The following is a 24355-nucleotide window of genomic DNA, read 5'->3' on the forward strand; positions in this document are numbered from 1 at the left end:
CATATAGTTGGGTAGGTAGGGTGTTGTTTTCAGATGTTTGTGTGTAAATTTCTACGCTGGGGATTAAAGAGAATATTTAATTTTCTTATTTCAAGAATAAGAAGAAGAAATTTCTGATAATAATTTTGTATCATGTATTGAATCACAACATATTGTATTATGTTAAAATTTCATATCATAAATTCATGCTTGTTTGAAAGTAAGAATTAGATTGAAAGGTAGGAAAATGGAATATATTTTTAAAAAAAATAAAATAATAAGTTCAAACTTTGTCATTTTTAAAAATACGATTTAATAAAATTAAAGAAGATTATCACACAAAAGATAAAGACAGGTAAACGACATCTTAAAATTTTACACGTCGTACATGATAAACATTTAATATTTTATATCATATCATTTTTTTTTTCGATGTGATTTTATATCATATCATATAAAAAGCGAATCTCGTCATAAAATTACTTTTTCGATATTCCAAATGGAAATGGGCTAATTTTTCTAAGCTCATTATCCATTCTAATTAAAATATTTGGGCCCAAATCATCATACACTAGGCAACTTAAATTTGAGGCTCAAATTGTTTTGGGAGCCCAAATTTTAATTTCGTCGAGATCAAACGACATCCATCTTTGTCATTGCATAGCCTATAATAATAAGCACGTCATATAAATATATTTAATTAATTTTTAGAAGAATTTCATATGTTCTCAGAATTTCTTGCATTCTGATCAAGGGATTTGAATTTATTGTAAGATACAAATAAAAGGATTTGAATTTACTAGGTTGTGGTGTGAATTTTAAATCGAAGTAAAAAAATTTACTTGAAGAAACAAGTGATTTCAAATCTTTTATTGAAAACTTAGTTCAAATAGATACAATATATTAGAAATTAAATCATTTCAAATACATTTATCTAAAATAATTATTTTTGATATAATATAACGAATATATATCCGTGAGATGCGTTGACTAAATCTATATTTATAATTAAAAGTAATATTTTTGAAATAAAAAAATACTTTTCATAGATCGGATCGGACTAGAGACCCGTCTAGATATTGACTCGGGAGATAATCTAATTAAACTTTGTGCGACTCATCTAAATACAAGCTAACAGTATGGCTCGATATGCTACGCTTGACAACGCATTTTCGTGGAGGTAAAAACTTTTGTGAGACGGTCTCATAGGTCGTATTTTGTGAGACAGATCTCCTATTTGGATCATCCGTGAAAACTATTATTTTTATGTTAAGAGTATTATTTTTATTTTAAATATCGGTAGGGTTGATCCGTCTCAGAGAAAATTCGTGAAACCGTTCACAAGAGACTTACTCTTCCGTAGAAGAAAGGGTAGATTAGTTTACTCTACAAACAGCATTTTATGTTTAAAAAAGAAGCAAAATTTTGAGGCGCACATTATAAGTAGAAAATTGTAAATATGGTTTTTAAATATAAGGTTTGATTCCAAACTAAAATTGAACACACAAAGGGATTTTATCACTTAATATTTATTTTCACTTTTGTGTGATATTTAAGAACAATAACATTATAATTTTTACATTTGTACTTCATATTTTTTACTTTATTTTTTCTATATTTCGATTGCTACTTTAGTATTTAAGGGAAAAAATTGAAATTTAGAAATGCTCGACTCTCAAATTCTTCTCTTCCACGTAATTACATGTCCATAATGTAACATCAAGTTGTGGTGTGAATACACTAAAATAAACAATTGGAATTCTTGACTTTAGATCATAAACAAATTGTTGGAACTTGGAAGATATGGATAACTTTGACACAAACCAAACAAAACAAAACAAGGGAAAAATAAAAGAAAAATGAGGGATTTTTTCAAGAAGATAATGATTCATAGACAAGGATGACCTACGGATTGAAATATTTTGTAATGTCCGGCTACCTTTACTTGTAAAGGCTTATAGTAAGAGTGTAAGACTATCAATTCATATCCGAAAATCTTAATATCCGGATTGAATTTTTGTAATTTGATCCTGAAAATAATATTTTATTCCTTATTTATTTTGCTAAATTGATATTATCAATTTAAGATTGTCTTTATAGATTATAAAATCTTGCTTGATTTATTTCTAGATGATAAGACATTGCTTGATTTATATCTAGATATTATATGATTTGTTTTTAATATGATTTTTATCTTTAAGATATTTTATAATTGTTTAAAAAAGTTTTATATCTAATGAAAATTGGGAAAAACTTGTGTGAGACGGTCTCACGGGTCAAATTTTGTGAGACGGATCTTTATTTGGGTAATCCATAAAATAGTATTGCTTTTTATGCTAAATACTACTTTTTGTGGTGAATATGGATAGGATTGACCCGTCTCACAGATTGATATCCGTGAGACGGTCTCACATGAGACCTACTCATGAAAATTTTGTTTCAATATTTTCTATAACTCTCTCATGGAAAAGATTTAGTCAAGCATTTGGTATAAATATGGAGAGCTTTACGGCCGTGGAATTGCTTTTCGCTGTGAGTATTTTTTCGTGAGGGACTTCGGGAAGGTCGACAGAGGATTTCTTGCATAGAAGAAATATGAAAGCCGGGCCTATTTTGATGAGAAGCTTTCGTGCGATCAAGTGACCACTTTGTGCAGCTGTTGCAGTTTTTCACGTGATTTGTCGATCACTTTGCGCAGCTGCTGGAGTTTTTTTGAACATTCACAATTTCAGTATTGAAGATTTTTGTGTGAAGAATTTGTGTAATTGCTTCATATAATCACCGTGTTGCTGATTGGTGTTGACGACACTCAAGAACAACACTGCGTGAAATGTTGGATGAAGAGTGGTTTCATTTGGTTTTAAGCAATACTATTTTTTGTTTCATGCATCTAGTATTTACTTTGGGTTTTTAATGCATTTTAATTCCTTGGAGGTTGAAGGAATTTGATTTTGTTATTTTCACTAGTATTGTTTTGTGTCAACGATTTACATATTTTTCTAGTGAGTTTTTGACATGAGGCGTTGTACAAGTATAAACTTGTACATCATTTAAATTTGGTCTCTATTTATTCATGTTATACTTGTATGTCAATAATTAATTCATGCTGCATGTTGTGCTCTCGTATTGACATCATCAAAGCTTAATAACAACTTTTGATATACACAATATTTTATTTCATGTGCTTTTATGATCAACATCATCCTTTAAAATCCGATTTATACAAATCCAATAAAAACCGCGATGTATTTTGGGATCTTTTATTTTTTTAATTCAAGTAACCTGTCCTACCAATCCCTCCATAATAAATTCCAAAACAATTTTTTTATTTGTTCTGATAATTTTTTTATATATAAATTCATATACTTGAAAATAAACTGCTCATGTATCGTAAAACGATTTTTATTTTGATTTTATAATTTCATTTTAATTTTTTAACCTAAAATTAGACTTATCTCATCCTAAACAGATTTGATCCGGGTCGATTCTATCCCACCCTCCACTTGTTTTTGTTTCCCGATTCAAAGAAAAGTAGACTTTCATGTGTATGTCTGTCTATAACGTGAATATTTCAACCTTTTATGAAATCATGTCCGCTAAGCAACGTGTTTTGTTATGGAAAAGGCGTCATTATCAAACCTAGGTGTCCAAATACACAACACATGTACGATTTAATGGTTTCTTTGGATGTAAACATTTTAATTTATTCATTTGTTGTACTTGTAAAAATAGGAGTCCCGTAGACCAACTGACTTTGTCTATCCCTAGCGAAAATATCATATAAATTCAGCAGCTTGTAATATAAACAACACGAAATATATTAATATTCGATTGTGATATAATCCTTCTACATCGTCTCTTCTTCGAACGACTAGCGTCTCGCTAAATGATCGATACTGAACTCCAAAGAATTCAGCAGCTCGATCCTAGGATCTACAAGACTCAATTAGTTATGATTTTTTTTTCTGTGGCAGAATGAAATCATTTTCGTCACCAGTCTTAATTACTTGATTAATCGACATGAAGACTTTCACCTGTTAAGTTAAACAATTGTATATGTTAAAAAGTCCTCTTTAACATTAATTAGTCTGAAATTTTTTGTGACCTTTAAAGTTACCTATTCAGTTATATATATGGTTATAAAATCAAACATAAAAACTCTTGTGAGACGGTCTTACAGGATCAATTTCGTAGGTCGAATATCTTATTTGAATCATCCATGAAAGAGTATTAATTTTTACTGTGAATATCGGTAGGTTTGACCGTCTTACAGATAAAAATTCGTGAAACCATCTCACAATAAACAAACTCAAAATCAAATTTAATAGTGATCTATGTGCTATAGATGGAGCCAAAAAGTCATTTAGCCCGAGGGAAAATGTTTTTTTTATATAAATAATTAATTATAAAAATAATATGAAACATGATTACATATATAGTAGCTGACATAGGCGCACAGGTGTATAAATAAATACTATAATATTTGCACATATCTATTATAAGACGATGCAAACTTGTGACTTTAACATATTTCACAGCAATCCAGTTTTCCAAAATAAAAATAAAAGCAAAAATGATAATTCAATATATTATAATCCAATTAGTAATACAAAAATTACTATAATAAAAATAGATATAAAATCATTACATATTTACCTCATTTATAATATATAGTCGTTTCATAACTCTCAACATATCAGTGATTAAATATTTGGGGAAGTTAGTGAAAAATCTCTAATCAAAATATTTTTTTGGGTTCATTCTCTACTCACAAAATTGTGCTACGAAGTCATACAAAATGTGGTACACTTCATGTGGAAATGTGGTACTAAAAAAATACCTAGGGACTGATCACAAAAAAAAACGACGGCTATGGACTGAAAGCCACTTTTACGTAAATATTTTTCATGAGATAATCTCGAAAGGAATTATGATTTTTTTTGGGGAAATTCGATTTTATGGCTAAATTTTGACCAATTTCATGTGAGACTCGCATGATTTAAGTGTTTGTACCGAGATTTTTTTATTTTTTATATTTGTCATAATTCAGTTCAGTAAAGAATTTTTATAGAAGGTGGGGCGGAGGAGGGGTTGAGGAGGTGGGTCGATGGCTCTAACAACGAACAAAAACAGGTGGAGGTGAGGGATGGGGGTTACGGAGGGTGCAACCCATTCCCCTTGGTAGGAGGACAAAATTTATATTGTTATATTATTTGAATAAGTGAGCTCAGAGTAATTAATTTTAAGCAAAAACTTGTGTGAGAATGTCTCAGAGTTGTATTTTGTGATATTGATCTGTTATTTGGGTCATCCATGAAAAAATATTACCTTTTATGCTAAGAATATAATTTTTTTTATTGTGAATATCGGTAGGAATAACCTGTCTCACAAATAAAGATTCAGTGAGACCGTCTCATAAGAGAAATACTCTTAATTTTATTAACACGGTAAGATTTTTTGATAAACAAAAAATAAATTTCTTCTCAAATCAATTTTTTTTTCACTTTTATGTTAAAAAAAGCATGTTTTTATTATATTTGTGTATTTCATCAATAATTATTATAACTTTATAAAACATTTTTAAATTTTTATATCCTACTTTTGAATTTTTAAATGATCGTATTACCCATTACATACAAAATATTATAGAAACCCATTTTTAGTAAAAGCTTATTTTACTAAATTTGTATCTGCAATTGCTTTATCTTAATTAAATATATTTTTTTATCTTTATATGTGCTTTTTATTTTTAAGTAATAATATTACCATGACATAAAACTATTATAAAGAAACATATTTTAAAGTTTTTAATTTTGAAAAAAAATATTTAACGCAAAATATGTATAAACACATCGCGCACCAAAAGATTAATAAAAGAAAATATACCAAACAATTATATTTAATTTGAAGAGTATGTCTCTTGTGAGACATGTCAACCATACCGATATTCACAACAAAAAATAATACCCTTAGCATAAAAAATAATATTTTTTTCATGTATGACTCAAATAAGAGATATATCTCATAAAATACGACTCGTGAGACCGTCTCACACACATTTTTGACTAATTTGAAATAGAATGTTAGGAAAATTTGACCGAGTAATTTCATATTTCTCCTAAATTGAGATATAACTTTAGTTACGAATTTTTTTAAAAAAAAATAATCAATCCTAATCAATTTGATTGTTTTGTAGGTAATTTAGTATCTAGTTGATGATAATGGACGCTACATGTGGTTTTCTTGCCGCCTCTCAATCAATTATTCCACTTCCTACAAAAGATTGAAAAGTCAAATTCTATACCCGCTGCCAATACCAGTTATTATATAATTATATAAAAACAAATTATTATTTATACACATATTAAAAAGAGAAGTTATGTATTTTCAAAAAACTACAATTAAATATTCGCAAATAATATAATATTTTTTCGAGTGATTTTAAAATTTTAGCCATTATCTAAAATATATAATAGAATTTTAAAAGGTGTGCCCCATTCTCCACGAAGAGGTAAACGACTGAGAATTGACTTACACTTCAATTTAAAATTGTTATATAAATAAATAAAGACCGATGAGTTATGATGAGTATTGACAATTTCTTTTAAGTTTATATTGACTTGGATTTATTTGAATTGAATATAAAATAATATACTAATTTAATATTGCTTTCATTGATCAAAATGGGTGGAGAAATGAGACTGGTCGTTAAATATTTGTTTTTTTTTTGTTTTTTAAAAAGCTAATAACAAACATATAAGACATGAGTTTTGATAGTCTACGTAACGTGTGTATAATTTTTTTATATTTCATCACATTTAATAGATGGTACACAATAAGTATAAAGTGTTTATCCGATAAGGAGAGACATGGAAAAAAAATTTGTAAGATTCAAGAGGAAGAGATATTGATCTCAAATTCAAACAATCAATCGACACATATCTATTCTATTAATTCTATTTTATTAAATTCGAAGACATGATAGTAACCATTTAGGAAGGATATCAACTTTTTCTTCCAACTTTATCTTTATATAATACTAGAAAAGGTCTTATGTGAGACCGTCTTACGAGATGTTAGTCTGTGAGACGGGTCAACCCTACCAATATTCACAATAAAAAGTAATACTCTTAACATAAAAAATAATATGGATAACCCAAATAAAAGATCTGTCCCACAAATACGACTCGTGAGACCGTCTCACACAAGTTTTTGCCATACTACTAATACTACACTTTTATTTTTTGATTTTTTTATATTTTTATTTTTTTATTTCAACAATTCAAATATCAATTTAATATGTCCATAATTTTTCAAATTTAACATTAGTCCATCGATAATAATAAATATTAGTTTTACGTCATTATGAATAACTTGAAAACAACCACCGATGTAACAGTGTCAATACTTTACCAAATGGCACCGTAGAAATTCAATTTTTTTTAGGAAAAAGACAAGAAGAAAAGGGGTAAGTAATAAAGTTAAGCGGTGCCGACGGCAGATGTGGAATTAATGTCCAACGCACCTAAAATCCAAACCCCCCGAACCCAACAAACAACCTAAACAACAAGAAAAGCAGAAATATGGGAGGAGGAAAAAAATTCGATCCCTTGTGGGCCCCTCCAACGTTTGCCGGACTCCAACTTAAAATTAAAATCCAATTTAACCAAAATTCCACAAGGAAAAATAAAAATATGAAACACACACACACTGACAGAGGACACAGTGGATGAGCAAACACGTCAATGAAAAAAGCAGCCTAGTCTACAGTTGCCCGCGACATCCGTGATTTTGGTCCCATCTACTCAAATGTGTCTACATCGTTTTTTTAAAATGAAATTATTTTATTTTTTTAATTCTGTTTATTTGTTTACTTTATATTTCGTAAATAAATATACTAGATTCTGTCAAGGGAAAAAAAAAAGTAACAAAAATTTGTATCAAACGATTTCACAAATCATATTTTTTGTGAGACGAATCTCTTATTTAGATCATCCATTAAAAAATATTACTTCTTATACTAAGAGTATTATTTTTTATTGTGGATATCGATAGGATTGACCCGTCTCTCATATTAAGATCCGTGAGACGGTCTCATACGAGACCCACTAAAAAAAGTGGTTGAAGCATCTTCTTTCAGCCCACGATTTGGGAATTTGGAAAACTTTATTTTAAATATTTGATAGAATTTAATATAAAAAATAATTACTAAATTTATATATTCAATCTCACTTTATTACATATATAATAATAATAATAATATAAAAAAGAAAGAAAGAAAAAAGACTGAATATTTGAAATGTATTCCCACGTCACCGTCATTGGTCTCGTATATTTTTTCCCCTATAAATTTCTCCTCATTTCTGCGCCTTCGAGCACACCAATCATCTCTCTAGAAATTTTTCTCGATATGTTGGAATTTCTTGTTGTTTGAAAAGCATTTAGTACCGTTTAATGGAGGATTTGAAGGGTAATAAGCGGTTGCGGGATGAGACTGTGGATCCCAGATCGGATGTAGACTCGCCGGAGGTGAAGAGGCTGAGGGAGAATCTTCTGGACAGTTTGGACGATGACGATGATGAGGCTGATTTTTGTACGGCGAGGGAAGATCTGGACTCTTTCATGAAGAGCTTCGAGAAGGAGATTACTTCCGACGGCGGAGACGCCGTGGAGGTCGTGGATCTGGTTTCCGGTACCGAAGATTCTCGGCCGGAGCTGGGTTACTTGTTGGAGGCTTCTGATGATGATCTCGGACTGCCTCCCACTGAATCGTCTCCGAATGCAGCGCAGAAATCTGAGCTGGGAGACGAGTTCTGGGGATTTGAACCGGAGATTCCGGGTTATGATTCGGACGGATATGGGTTCGTACAGACGGAGAACTTATACGGCGGTGACAGTGAATATGTAGCGATTGACGGATTGTTTGACTATTCGGATATGGGCTTAGGGTCGGGTGACTTTTTGTGGAGACCCGGAAAGATGCCGGCCCAATAGCCTGGGCTTCTCAAGTCTTGAAATGTTTTAGGCAAAGAATATTTGTTGATATAATTATACTTTATTTTTTTCTTGAATTTTCATTCGTTTGGAAAATTGAAAGAGCACTAATATGTTGGGGGAATTCAAACACGATGCTAACCTTGTGCAACAACTTTTGGGACATCAGAACAAATAAAAATCTCGAATAATTATTATAGAAAATCGAATCTCAAATATATAATTGGTAGATTAAATACTATAAAAATTATATTTTGTAAAATAACACGAAATACTATGGTTTTAAGTATTTGTAAAAAACTTCGTATCTTCATTATGCTAAAGGAAAATTGGATGTGATTCATTCTCTTTCTTTTCCTTTTTTTTCCAGAAATTAAGGGACATAGAAATTCTTTGTTTCTAATTTTTATGTTATTTTGCTTGAAACATACTTTTAATTCTGGAAACTTGTAACTTAAGAAAAACTCATTAATCTTGACAAAAGCCATTCGGTGGATCGGAAAGTTGCAAGGTGTAATTGGTGAAATAGAACTTATAAAATAACTTCTTTTCTAGAAAAAAATAAAAAAATTACTAATGAATAATACGTGAATGGTTCCATATTCGGCTTAAGTTTGATTAATTAGGGGTGATATATTATATCATAACGAAAAATATAGATTTTATGATATCGAAAATTACGATGTTAAAAATTTTATATTGATATCACAATAAAAATTTTGATATATTGAGTTTCGGTATATCGAAAATTTCTACATGTATATTAACATATAAATAAAAAGTAAGTCTCTTGTAGACAATCTCACGAATCTTTATCTATGAGACAGGTCAACTCTACCGATATTCACAATAAAGGGTAACACTCCTAACATAAAAAGTAATGGATGACCCAAAAAAGATATTTATCTTATAAAATACGACTCATTCGTTATCGTATCAAATTGTACTGAAAATTTCGTTAAATTTGATATTTTTCGATACATAATCGAGATATATCGAAAATTCTTTATTTTTTCAAATCCCTAAATTTAACCGATATGAGTCCAACTGGTTGTGATCGGGACGGTAGAGAGGATAATCCTAATCCTTCCCCAATTAAAACTTGTTTTTATATAAAGATATAAATAAAGAGGAATAGTAATGGACTCGGTAGCAAATATCCCATCAATTTTATATCTCCTTTTATATTTAATTACAAACGTGTTTCTTGTGATAAAACATATATTTAGCTCGATTTGGTTAGAACATTAGCTGACGAAAATACTTGTTAGAGTTGGGACAGTTGGTATAACTTAAAAACTTGGCAGCAAATAAATTTTTGCTGTCTTTATCATTTTTACCTAAAAACAGGTTTAAAGATATTATATTTAATAATTCCGAATTTCGATTATAATCTTTTTTAACACGTTTTCAATTACATTTTTTTTGTTTTTACTTTATTCAATTTTGCCTATTAAATTATCTAATTCAAACATACTATATTTCGTATTTTATTTACATGGACGACGTATGCGTGTGTCTACTGTACGTATTTTGGTGCTGTAGCATATAACATTAAAATTTTGGGAGTCTATATTTTAGAGTATGATATATTATATTATAAAATTTTGTAAAATGATTGGATGACAATAAAGATTATTTTAAGGACGTTAAAATAATTAAAGATATTTATTAATTTGTTCTGCATGGAATCGATTAAAACAATTAGACTGTATTTGGTTGGAGGATAAAATAATGAAATGTTAAAAGAAAAATGATAAAAAAAATGATTAAGTAGAAATATAATGATAAAATAATATTATGTTTGATATGAAGATCAAGAATGAGATAATTAATAATTTTTTGATTAATTGACAAAATTTTCTTTCCACTTTTGCGACGGTCGACTGCTGATATATATATATATATATATATATATATATATATATATATATATTTATATATATATATATATATAAACTTAATGTTTTTTATTTTAATATTAAAAAAGACAAGTAAATTAAAAGAACAAAATCCAAGTTCTTAACTGTTCAAGATTGCATTGAAAAATATGCAAGAACTTTTTCAAAAGAAAAGCACAATCAAACAAATTATTTTTACACAAAGGTACTCTAAAGCCAACCCCAATCTTATTCTAGCAGCCATTGGATTTGAGGTGCGCGTGCGAATAAAGATAAAAGTTACCAACAAAGTTAAATGCCCTGAATTGTATTCGAAATGATAGCAAAAGTTTAAAATTCTGTTTCAAAATTTGTTGTTCACCGTCGTATGGTATGTAAAGAAAGAAGAACATAATGAAATACAACCAAAAAAAAAAAAAAAAACCAGCGGTGAGCTGTAAATAGCCGCATCCAGTTCATTAAAATACCTCTTTGACACATCTCTACGAAATTAAACCGTGTTCTACATCGTCAAGCTTTCTGGGTTCTCAACGATCTTTGAGAATGTTTTAAGAAAAGCAGCCAAGTCGGCACCATAAATGATTCTGTGATCAGCAGTCACATTCACCTGAAAAGGTACAGGCGAATCATTCAACTAATGGGGATATAATCACCTAATGTTGTATCCCAGAAAAAAAATATTACATCCAACCACTTCTGTTGGAAAATTGATCTCTTCAAATGGTAAATAATACGGAGATGTCTATACAGCTTGACAAGGTGGGTTTTTTGGTTAAGCAGAACTTCTTCTATTCAATACCCAACACAACACAAAACCCAACTAGCACAGCAGATTGTCAACTACCATTACCAATATGTGGTCGATGATAAGGCTAAGGTTGTAGAGGTCATTTGTCTGATTTAATATAGGTATAGCAGTAATTCGACGTTATGTTTTACAGATTGAATAAGCTTAAAATTTCAGCAGTTTTACAACGTCACAGAATCGGTGATCTACCTCCTCAAACACTGTCTTCCCATTTAATATTCGGGCAAGTCAATATCTGACAAACAAGTTACATGACATGGTAAAGCTGCACAAGTGATTTCCCATTTCGAACATCAGTGGCAAGTAACATTTGAAATGAATGGTTGTAAATGTGGGAAAAGAAAATAATAATGTCAATTCAGAGGAAAACAGCAGGCTGCAGCATAAAAATGTGATATGCTCAACGATATGCATCATATAGCAAAACATTTTTTCATACCAAATGTCAAACTTACCAGCATCTTGTTTTTAACACTGAAGAATCCATCTTTATCAGTACTGACAGTGGGTTTTGATGCTCCAACAGCCATAATAGCCCCCTGATTAACATCCAAAGTACTTTAAACAACGCAGAAATATAATGTAGACAAAATTATCTCTGTTATACAGTCTCATTTCTTACCTGGCCTGGAGGAAGAATAGCATCAAACCTATCCACTCCAAACATACCCAAATTTGATAGCGTAAAAGTCCCTACAGGTCAAAAACCATATATAACTCAGTAGTTTTACAACCATGAATCTCAAAATAGTACCTGACCTTAATCCTTATTACTCTATACAATATGGACTGTTTAAGTACCTGAATTGTACTCATGAGGCTGAAGTTGCTTTGCACGTGCCTTTTCCACGAGCTCCTTCCATTTTTGAGACAACAGATAAAGATCCAACTGCATGAAGCGAAGACAAGTCAAGATCATCAAAAACTTCAATGCTTCTTTAGCTCGAAACAAGGAAAGGTATGGAGAAGTAATGAGAACTCAAATTTCACTCCGATGTTACCTTATCCGCGTCCTGAAGAACAGGAGTGATCAATCCACCTTTAATCGCCACAGCTACTGCGATATTTATACTGCTATTGTAAGTAAAACTTTTCCCATCTTTGCATGTCGCGTTCACCACAGGATGCTGAACCAATGCCATTGCTGCCGCCTTTGCTAACAAGGCTGTCATGGTCACGCCCTTCGGCTTCACCTATCAGTGTGGATAAAATTGCAATATTTAACTCATATTCACACTTATAAGTTTTCTCTCTAACTTGTCATAAATATGAAATTATTTCCCAATTCGATACAGTTCATATCATAATCCAAGAATTAACTCCCATTTCAGTATGTCTATTGTTGGCATCACTGCTTGCGATAAGTTATGTGACATCCACGCAGAATGCAATGAATCTTCTTCAATGAATCCATGCCTCACCATGATTATTCAATTTAAATCACTCTAATTTTTGTAACACATTCCCAAAGATGATTAATTTTAACCAAATGCTTCACCAACTTCGAATCCGAGCCATTCCAAATAATCAGTGTAAATCATGCTAATTCCAACAGGATGACATCTTATAAAAATGTGTACCTTCTCATAGAGAGCATCTAAGGCATCAGTAAGAACAGGATATCCAACTCTGAAAGTGGGCACGCTCAAACTCTCCACCATATTCTTCGACACTGCTGTTTGCATTGTAGTGAACGGCACCACACTCGATCCAGGAATCTCCGGAAAACTTGCTGCAGCCTTTGGCGGAGATGCCGGAGCAGCCACGGCAGGCACGGCCACATTAATCTTCGGAGTGGTAGTAATTCCTGCAGCCTTCTCCACATCCTCCGGCGTAATCCTTCCAAACGAACCCGTTCCCACGATCTTACTAATATCCACCTTATGCTGTTTGGCCAATTTCTTCGCATAGGGCGTTGCCACCACCTTCCCCGGCGTAGCGGGGGCAGAAGCCAGTGTCTGAGCCGGAGCTGGCGCAGGAGCAGGAATTGGAACGGGAGCAGAATCCTCGACTTTCGGAGCTGAGCTGGCGGGAGCTCCAGTGGACTGCGAAGCGGCTTTAGCCTTGGCTTCGGCGATTTCATCCTCTGTTTCAGCCAAGAGCCCAATCGGCGAGCCAACCGGAGCCGTCTCACCTTCATTAACAACAATTGCAGCCAAAATTCCATCGTAGAATGTCTCCACATCCATATCGGCTTTATCTGATTCCACAACGACGACGGATTCCCCCTTGGAGAGCGTATCGCCTTCGGATTTAATCCAGCTGACGATCTTACCCTCGGTCATGGTAGAGCTGAGGGCAGGCATGAAAATCTCACGGATCTTGGCGCGCACGGCGGGGAGGCGAGAGGAGGAGGATTTAGGTCGGAGGAAGAAAATGGAGGGGCGTAGAAGGGGAGTGGTGGAGGAGAGTGAGGATGAGGAGGAGAGTGACGGAGTTTTGGGGTAGACAAGCGAAGCCATGGTGGCGTCGGAGGAGGAGGAGGAGGTGGAGGAGTAATTGGTGATCGGTAGAATGTATAGTTGTTGGGGTGGAGAAGACAAGGGACACTTCGTTCGGACTTGGCATGGAGGACTCCGCCTCCGAGGACCAATGGGGCCACAGGATAATTATGTAATTTTAATATGAAATAAATTTGAAATTCATTTCTATATTATCCATCACCAAATTTTTTAAATTAATCATCTCAAATCTATGAATCAAATCTTATACTTGAAATTCACCTTCTATTTGGATCTCAAGATCAATAAATATAATTTATTTAGAATTTTTATAAATGAAATCATTTAAATTTTGAGTAGGTCTCTGGTCTCATAATCTTTATCTCTGAATCAGGTCAACCCTACTGATATTCAAAATAAAAATTAATACGCTTAGCATAAAAAATAATATTTTTCATGGATGACGCAAATAAGATATTTGTCTTATAAAATACGACTTATGAGACCATCTCACATAAGTTTTTGTCTTAAATCTAATCAACTTATTGTATCGAATTTAGATAACTCCACTCAAACACAATATAATAAATATGAAATAGGTCTACTGTGAGACGTTCTTACAAAAAAATTTCGCGAGACAGGTCAACTTGAATATTTTAGTAAAAAATAATACTTTTAACATAAAATAATATTTGTTAACGAATCGAATTAAAAATATGTATGATAAAATTGACATACAATATTGTCTCATATGTTTTTATGATAAATATGATAGATTCTTAGAATGAAAACAGAGAGCACGAATGAAATATGACATAAAAAATCATATGTTATAGAATGATGTGTGCCAATGTTCTCCAAACCGGACCATATCGACCGGTCGGACCGGTTCAACCACGAACCGGCCTCCAGACCGGTCCGGAGATAAGTAAAAACACGGAAAACAGGTTTAACCAGAAAAAACCGGTTAAAACCCGGTTAAACCGGAAAAACCAGAAACCGGCCGGTCTTGATGTTTGCTACTTTTTTGTATAATTAAACTTGATGTTTTCTTGGGCACTTAAACTTGGTCATCACTATTTGGTTACATGTTAGGTGTAATTTGGATTTTTGAATTTGAAAAGTGATGTTTATTTGGATATTTGTTGTAATTTTCATCTTAAAAATTAAGTAAAAACTATAAAAACATAAATAATCAATATTTTACTATTTTATTTATTATATAAAATAAATAAAATATTAATTTTATTGATCCTGTTCGATTAACGGTCCGGTTATAAAAACACTGATGTGTGCAATATTGAAAGAAAAAGTTATAAGATTATTTTTCGACCAACTATGTTTTGAAGTTAAGAGTGTTGGGCCGCTAATAGAACTATATCTGTATAAGATGGTGATAGCATATATGTATATTTTAATATTGACATGTCGCAAAACGCACAATGATAAAATTATGAACAAAATAATTATGAGCTATTTAAGTGTAATCCTCATATATGATAAGATTATGGAGATATTTCTAATGGTTTGCTCATGTGAAAAGAAAACTAAAACGGTTTCAATCCGGCACATCTTAGATTGACAGATTAATGGAATGAATAGAAATATGAGTAAGTCATTAAATTTTGGATAAATGTTGTTAAAGATGAGAGTTTAGATTTTGGTTTAAGATTTTTAGCCACAAAAATTAAAAAGAATTGCAAATTGTATCGATCTGATGTCTAAATACTGTTTCTCATGTCGTATTTTCATTATTTTTTCGAAAGTAATGTACCACATTATCTGTCCCTCGTCTAATTTCCTACGCCAAATGGACCCGAATTCTGATGCCCCACGGTGAACGCACTGAGCTAGCAAGCCCATCGTTTCAGATGCCCTATTTGGGCCTCAGTAATCAACTCGACCTTTAGTAAAATTAAAAGAGTGAGTCTCATGTGAGACCGTCTCACGGATCATAATCCGTGAGACGGGTCAACCCTACTCATATTCACGATAAAAAGTAATACTCTTAGCATGAAAAGTAATATTTTTTCATGAGTGACCCAAATAAGAGATCCGTCTCACGAATACGACCCGTGAGACCGTCTTACACAAGTTTTTGCCAAATTAAAATTGAAAATGTAAATAGGTGCATTTGAGACAAACATAAATATATTACTTGTTCGCATTTCGTTTTTTTTTTTAAAAAAAATTATTATCCGTAGAATGAGTTTAATCAGAGACCAGTTTCCAGTTTTTTTTAAATAATATAAATATATATTTATTTATAAACATTTAGTGTATTAAAATTTTTCAAATTTAGTTATTAAATTAATTAATTTCTATACACATTCAGTGTATTAAAAATTTTCAAATGTAGTTATTTGTTTTAAAAACTTATTAAAAATCATAAATATGAAACTTAATAGTTAATCTTAAAATTTACTTTCCAATATTTTATAACCAAAAAATGGACTATACACACAATATATACATAAAAAATAATTGTATATATGCACTACACACATACAGATAGCATTAATATTAATAATTGTATTCTGACTTTTTTAAAAAAAGTTTAAATATAAAAATATGACCTTTTTGTCATGTTATGTGAGTCATCAAATCTTCCCAAGATCACACTATTTTCATTTGATGCAAAGTGTTCATATTATCTTTCAACGATATGAAAGCAGCAAATTGTAGCACATTTTTTGTGAGACGGTTTCACGAATTTTTATTTTTTAGACAGGTCAATCTTATTGATGTTTACAATAAAAAATAATATTCTTCACATAAAAAGTAATATTTTTTCATTGATAACCCAAATAAGATAGCAGTCTCACAAAATACGACCCGTGAAACCGTCTCACACAAGTTTTTACCATAAATCAAAACTAAAATAAATAAGTATAAATAATCTTTATAAAAAATAAAATATCTTTTGAAATTCCCATATTTTATAATTGAGTTTTAAAACACATGTTTTAAAAGATAATTGATTTTATATATGAGCACTTTTAAATTTCCCGGCCCAAAAAATGTCATTTATCCCATATTTAATTAATTATTTATCAGACTAGGAAAAAAAACATAATTATGCTGATTAAACTTTTTAATTTTTAAAATTTCAATCCATCATTTTGTTTAGATTTTGAATTTTTTTAATTTAATACATAAATTTATAGAAAAATCTTTTTTTTTAAAAAAAATTGCTCAGTCTACTCAACACTTTCGTCGATTAATTTTATGATAATATTTTTACGTAAATTATTATATTAAAATATTGAATATTTTCAAAAAAGTCGAATCATACAACTTTTTTAATTTATTTTAATTGAATGTTTTAACAAGTGTCAGCGCCTAAAAATAGCCACGCTTAAGACATAACAATGGGAGAGGTGGGCGCGTTGGATTCTTTGCTACCCGGCCCCACTATTTACCCAGTTGGCCCTTTTTCATTTGGGAAATTTGTGTGTGCTTTATTTCCACGTTTATATTTTTTATTTCTCAATATAAACAAATACCATAATGTTTTCTGTTTTTATTTTTAAAAAAATATTTTGTCAAATTTCACATAAATGAATACTTATTTTCAAAGTTAATCTATTATTATTATTAGTATAGATATAACATATTCCTATATATTGTCAACCTTAATCATCATTCATATAAAAAATTAATAATATTACTTTAGAAAATTGTACATTAAATTGAGAAGTTCAAAGAAAGTAAAATTTAATTTAAAATTTTAAAAATAAAATGTGTTTAGTTTCTACATTAATCGACATGTATCGTCTTGGTCACCCCATTCCACGTCTGGCCAACCCACACTCACACATGTTGCTCTTTGGGAAACTGGACCACAAACAATCACTCTCACACTACAGCGCGTGTGTCCCAACTTCCTACAAAAAGTTAATTAAAAATTTCATTTAGATAACATGGGACACGGTGGCTCCTACTAACAATCCTAAAGAAATACCAACCCCATCTCTTTGAGCTCCACGTTACGACTTATCTCACTGGCAAATGGCACCCACCCCACCTCCCTTCCCTTCCCTCAAATCAAGACTCAGCCCTCGTGTTTTTTTTTCAAAGTGAAGGAATCTTTTTTCTTTCTGGGATTTGACTGATTTGTGCGTGGGATGGAGGGGGTGAGTAGCAGTAGTAGTACTACTACTGGCGGTTGTCTGACCGCGCAGTTTGTGATGAAGACTTATCAGATGGTGAATGATGCGTCGACTAATGCTTTCATCACATGGGGAAGTGGGAATAACAGCTTCATCGTTCTCGAGCCATTGGATTTCTCGCGGAAGATTCTGCCCGTGTATTTCAAGCACAGCAATTTCGCTAGTTTCGTGCGTCAGCTCAATACATATGTGAGTTCAGTGAGTCAGGAGTTTCGGTTTACTTCTATGTTGATGTGGGTTTGTTGGATTTTCATTTGTTAATCTGTGTATGATTATGGGATTTTTATTTGCTTGGCTTTGTTTTTATGATGTGTTCTGAAATTGGGTACTCCAGAAACTAATCGAAATATATATATAATCTAAAGTTATTATTGTGGCGGCGGTTTATTAGCTAGTGAACAATCTTTGACTGAGAAACTATCTGACTATGGTCTTCTCTTCTCCTTCTACTTATGATTTTCCCATCTGATCCTTATAATTCCTTGATATGAACATTTCAATTTGTCTATATGTGTTGTAATGGACTTGGTACGAATTGAACCATGAAAACTAGAACTATAAAGGCTCTACTGTAAGCTTCTATAGTAGAACTCATTTGAGAGGGATTTGAGACCTTTTTTTTTCCATCCATCCAACTTGTATGTTTCTTGATTTGCGCTAATTATATTGGTTGGTTTGAGTGATTTAATTAAAGGGCTTCATCATTTCACGCAGTTAGCTTCTCGGTCATGTGTTACTCACTATTTTTTTTTTATAACTAGATATAGCATGTTGATTTGTTGCTTGTCGCGGCTGATTTTGTGCTGGTTAAATGGTTAATAAAATGGGGAGCTTTCCTCTAAAAGTGTTCGGGTCATAGGTATTTCTAGAGCTTCTGAGAAACAGCACATTTTTGTCGTATCACACGGCGAAGTTATGCTGAATCATCTGTGGCCACACTTCTTTTGGCTGTACCTGTTTGGATTACTTACCATAGCTTTAAGCTCTCTAATTCTTGCTATTCTTTTTATCCTATACTATGACAATTATCCTAATTGCTTTTTGAATTTACTAAAAATTGTGGTGGATGTTTCTTTTTATCCAACTCAAATCTGGTTTGTATGTGATTGACTGATTAAAAGATACGATTTCTACGCGAATAATACACAGGGGCTCCAATCAGATGTATTGGTTTATCCTAATGATCATGTATGTTTCTTTTAACTTTCTTTTTTTTTCCTGGCTTTTATAATCTTGTGTGTAGATTACTTTTCCTTTGATGTAGAGTTCACCGAGAGTATTTTTCTGTAAGTTGTGTTTAAATTTCGATCCTGGATACTTAATTTACAAGTTATTTTTATCCCACAGCTCAGTAGGACTCTGTTTATATCGTTTGGATCGAAAAAGAATTTCCCTCTGAATTCACCTTTAATTTCCATCAGGGATTCAGAAAAGTCGATCCAGATCGGTGGGAGTTTGCAAATGAATGGTTCTTACGTGGCCAAAAGCAGAAATTGAGCAACATTGTTCGGAGAAAGCATAGTACTAAAACTTGCTCTTCTCATCACAAAATTGAAGATGGTGAATTTTGCGATGATAAGGAGCTAGTTGTGGAGATCGCAAAGCTGAGGCGAGAGCAAAAGAGTCTAGATCAAGAGCTTCAGAGGATGACTCGTAGGCTTGAGGCAACAGAGAAACGACCTAAAGAAATGATGACTTTCTTGTACAAAATTGTAGAAAACCCTGAGATTTTACCTCGGATGATGCTTGAGAAAGAAAGGACGATGCATCTGTCATATTGTGACAGCAAAAAGAAGCGAAAGCTGATGATGAAGTCTTCTACAACTTCATCAAATTCTTCATCAGGAATGGCTATGTCAAGCTCGTCAATCGAGAGTGAAGAGGATCGAGAAGGTAACACTTACAAGGAAACACCACTAATTTCTTCCCCTGATGGAAATTCGAATGCCAATATTTACTGCCTATCTTCAACACAATTCGAGTTATCATCACCTGAATTGTTGCATCAGAAACAAAGTACAGGTGTGCCTGCAATCAGTCAAGAGAGCCCCAACCCTGCCAGTTTTACGAGCCCATCGATGCTAAGCTCGTGCAATGAAAATAGTGTCTTCGGGGCCGTTTCACCTCCTATAGATAACCTCATGGACTATAGTAACCTTGAAGGATTCAATGATGGTTATTTTGGGGAACTGTTGACTTGGGAGAATGATAGTAATACACTACCTCATCAATTCTCATTCTCGGAGTAGCAAGTATTGCAGTGTTTCATTGGGAATTAGACAACTTTTAGGCAATTCAGTTCTCATATATTCCTTTTGTAGCCGAATATTAAGTTCGTTGTACGATAAGTCACGCTATTTTCGGATTATTTTTCATGCATGCATGCATGTATGTAAGTATTTGTAATAAACGCCATGTTTGATTCCAAAGCGTTGCAACATTTGTTGGTTTTAGAGGGTTGGGAATCTATAGATATCTTCCACCTTGGGGTAATGAATATTCTCTCTTCCATTCTTCGAACCTTTTGGTATACGCGCATCAATAGCTGGATAATAATAGTAATGATGCATCTTTCTTACCATCCTAGCCCAAGTCATGAAGCCCATTTTGTGGCCCAAATAAAAGGGAATTGCAATCATATTACACGGTAATATATAATTAATACTAAAACATAGCAATGCCTTTAAAGTTGGTTCTTATTTTAATTTTTAAATTTTAAGCTTTAAAAACTTTTAAATTATTTTAAATATTTTTAATCAGTCACTTGCTAGAATATTTATCTATCTCAAGGCCACAATCATACATATACACACGTTAAACCTAAAGATTGGACTAGGCTAGAGCAGGTGTGATCCCTATGGTAAGTTCGTCCATGCAGTGATTTTTGATACGTGTTATGTATTTGTATAATTTTTTTTATAATTAGTTTTATGTATATTTAAATGAAGATCCTATTGTAATTTTGAAAAAATAACGAGAGATTATATTAAATTTAAGGAAACAGAAAATACTCAGAAAAATAGTCCAAGGACACTGTTACGAGCAAACTTAATAATCCATTCTTCAGATTTGAAACCATAATTAATTGACTAGTCAATTATCATAAATGTTGGTGATGCCAATGCAATTACAAGTTAAAAAATATATAAGGACCATATAACAACCCAATGAAGTGTACTCTATTCTAGTTGTTTTTAGGACGTAGGCGAGTTGGTAAGGTTTGAGGTGACGTAAGTTGATATTCTTCAGCGATTCTCGTGTGAAACATATTTCTCACTGAAATATTGTGGGGTATCTTCTGGAGGTCGTATTTGTTGTTATCTTCCTCGAGTCTCTGCATACTCGTACACATCATTCGATTTATCTTCATGTCTGGGTAGCGAGACCTTTAATAAAGGGATTTACCACCATCTCATTCGCTTGTATAAAGTTTACTCGCTACAAGGTGCAACTTTTCTATGCTATGTTTATTAACTCAGTTAAAGAAATGCATATTTTTTCAAAATTCGCAAAGGAATGGCATATGTAGTTAATTCACCCAAAATTACAAATCTTACACCTAAGATGTAAAAATATTGTTTCTTTTTGCATTAAAATTTCCAAGAAATAACTCCCCATGTGTACAATCTTTTTTTTCCCTCTAAAATTACAATAAATTTATATTTCAAATTTCATTTTTTCCTTTTCTTTTTTCCCATAACGCTTACTTCGTAAATATAGATCAATTACTTATAATTCATCTGATATCATAAACTAAAATCTGACTTAAATAGTTTGAGATTCGATCATGGAAGAATTTTTTTGTAAATACAAGTACTGCGAGATTATTGATATATATTTTTGAAAAAAATTAGGTCAAAGTTGGCTGGATTCATTGGAAGTGTGGATGCACCTAAAAATATCTCGACGAGTTACTTTCATTTGCTCATCCAAACAGGGAGCACACGTCGTGGATTAAGATGATGATAATTGAACGAGTGGAGCACGTAACAAGTTGATGATCTGCCAGGTCAGCTTGTCGGAAAGTCACCGGATAAAGCCAGTCATAGCGCGTGACTTACTGGGGCAGGCGGTCACCGTATAGAAAGATTCTCAGTTTGAGTAGTCTTCCCTCCTAGTAAAAAATGGAGGGCCGGCTTAGCTGTCACTTGGAAGCATTATCGTGTTGCTGACCTAATCTATTTTGCCTTTATTCTCTTTATATTCCTTTTTTTTATTTACCTTTGATTCGTTTATCCCAACTAAAAATATTTTATAAATATTTGATTTCTTTTTTTAGTAGGTCTCACGAATTTTTATGTGTAAGACATATCAATCCTACCGATATTTACAATAAAAAATAATATTTTTAACATAAAAAGTAATATTTTTCATTGATGACCCAAATAAAAAATCCGTCTCAAAAAATATGACATGTGAGATCGTCTCACACAAGTTTTTTTCCCTCTTTTTTAAAAAGAAAAATCCAATATTAAAATTTGATTAATATATGAATGGATCTCACGTGAGACCGTCTTACGAATCTTAATATGTGAGACGGGTCAACCCTACTAATATATTCTTAGCATAAAAAATAATATTTTTTCATGGATGACTCAAATAAGATATATGTCTCATAAATACGACCGTGAGACCGTCTCACACAAATATTTTTGGTCTAATATATTTATGTACAGAGAGATCGTACCAACTTTCTATTTCTCGCCAATATATATGTAAAATAGTAAGTGAGAGAGATCGTAGACCGGACGTTAGCCCGATTTGTCTCATCTTAAATGAAAATTAAGTTGGTTAAAGTTCGAGTTTCCTCCCGATTCCTTAAATATAAAAAAATCGATAGTGATAGAATCATGTGGGCTGAGGTACCAATCAACTGTCCACACTTGTCTTATATAATGGAATTGCAATAATCACTACCCCACCAATAATCGAAATAATTTAATTTAAGACACTGTTTAGTTGATGAAATTATTATAAATAATAAAATATGATCCGATCGATGATGAAATAAAAGCTAACTTTACGTATTGTGCTGCTTTGAGGATTTGTCACACATAAATGATTCGGGGTTTATTTCATCTTACTCAAGTAAGTATTACGTTTATGATAGGACAGATGGTCAAGATTTATCCATGTATATATATGACCCATTTTTTATTTTGAAATTGTATATATATCACGATCTTACCTGTTGAAATGAAGTGAAGGTAGTGCCCATATAAGTAGGATCTTATTATCCATGATTTGGTGCTATGCTCGTATGGAAGGTCTTACAATGATTAGTCATTGATTATGATTACGATTAAGATTATGGTTAGTAGGTTAATAATATAGAGATAAATAAATATGGTAAAATAAATATATAAAATATATATAATATTTGAGTTGATTGATAAATAATAGTTTGTTTGATTGGTTAAATTTTAATAAAATGATAAATTATTATTTTCTTTTTTAATAATTAATAAATTATTACGAGTAAATAAAGAATCGATAAGCTTACTCTTATCTTAGATGATTTTATTAGAGAAATCCAAAACATGTGTACTATATATCATGTATTATTCTCTTTTCCTTGGCTCATTATATAAAACTTAATTAGACTGAGCTCTACGCATAAGGTGGACGATTACAATTTATTTAATATTTTGAAAACTCACAATTAATTAGATCGTCTTGTTGATTTGTTTGTTAGATAACGAGTCCATATATAATTAATTAAATTATGTGAAATCATAAAATATCGACGGAGTGTGAATAAAACATAGATGATTAGTGAAATATCAATTTTCGATTCTCTGCAGCTTCATTCAATACTGGAATCAGTCGATTGAGGTTGACTCAATAGTGTGATGGTATAGCATTGGTTTTATATATCAACGCACCAGTTGCTACATTATATTATTGTTGGGAAATTGAAATGATCTTCTCTGTTAAATATAAAAAAGGTAAAAATTTGTATGAGACGGTCTCACTAGTCATATTTGTGAGACGGATCTCTTATTTGGGTCACCCATGAAAAAGTATTATTTTTTATGCTAAGAGTATTACTTTTTATTG

General features: G+C 31.8%; 3 protein-coding genes across 3 annotated transcripts; 2 read left to right on the top strand and 1 right to left on the bottom strand.

The window, feature by feature from the left end:
- The first annotated feature begins 8341 nt into the window (after nucleotides 1-8341).
- LOC140829672 (uncharacterized) lies at nucleotides 8342-9105 on the top strand. The gene has a single exon (XM_073192977.1). The coding sequence runs from the start codon at nucleotides 8434-8436 to the stop codon at nucleotides 8971-8973; it is 540 nt and encodes a 179-aa protein (XP_073049078.1). The 5' UTR covers nucleotides 8342-8433; the 3' UTR covers nucleotides 8974-9105.
- A 2057-nt stretch (nucleotides 9106-11162) lies between these two features.
- LOC140830542 (dihydrolipoyllysine-residue acetyltransferase component 4 of pyruvate dehydrogenase complex, chloroplastic-like) lies at nucleotides 11163-14276 on the bottom strand. Its single transcript, XM_073193897.1, has 6 exons — nucleotides 13263-14276; nucleotides 12684-12875; nucleotides 12484-12571; nucleotides 12305-12375; nucleotides 12138-12221; nucleotides 11163-11481 (listed from the first exon to the last, which is right to left on the bottom strand). The coding sequence occupies exons 1-6, from the start codon at nucleotides 14142-14144 to the stop codon at nucleotides 11377-11379; spliced, it is 1422 nt and encodes a 473-aa protein (XP_073049998.1). The 5' UTR covers nucleotides 14145-14276; the 3' UTR covers nucleotides 11163-11376.
- A 3847-nt stretch (nucleotides 14277-18123) lies between these two features.
- LOC140830543 (heat stress transcription factor C-2a-like) lies at nucleotides 18124-20747 on the top strand. The gene is made up of 2 exons (XM_073193898.1): nucleotides 18124-18484; nucleotides 19717-20747. Exons 1-2 carry the CDS (start codon nucleotides 18251-18253, stop codon nucleotides 20542-20544), a joined length of 1062 nt encoding a protein of 353 aa, XP_073049999.1. The 5' UTR covers nucleotides 18124-18250; the 3' UTR covers nucleotides 20545-20747.
- The last annotated feature ends 3608 nt before the right edge of the window (nucleotides 20748-24355 follow it).

The sequence above is a fragment of the Primulina eburnea genome, chromosome 4 (genome assembly GCF_022965805.1).
Source record: "Primulina eburnea isolate SZY01 chromosome 4, ASM2296580v1, whole genome shotgun sequence".
In the NCBI taxonomy this organism is placed as follows: domain Eukaryota; kingdom Viridiplantae; phylum Streptophyta; class Magnoliopsida; order Lamiales; family Gesneriaceae; genus Primulina; species Primulina eburnea.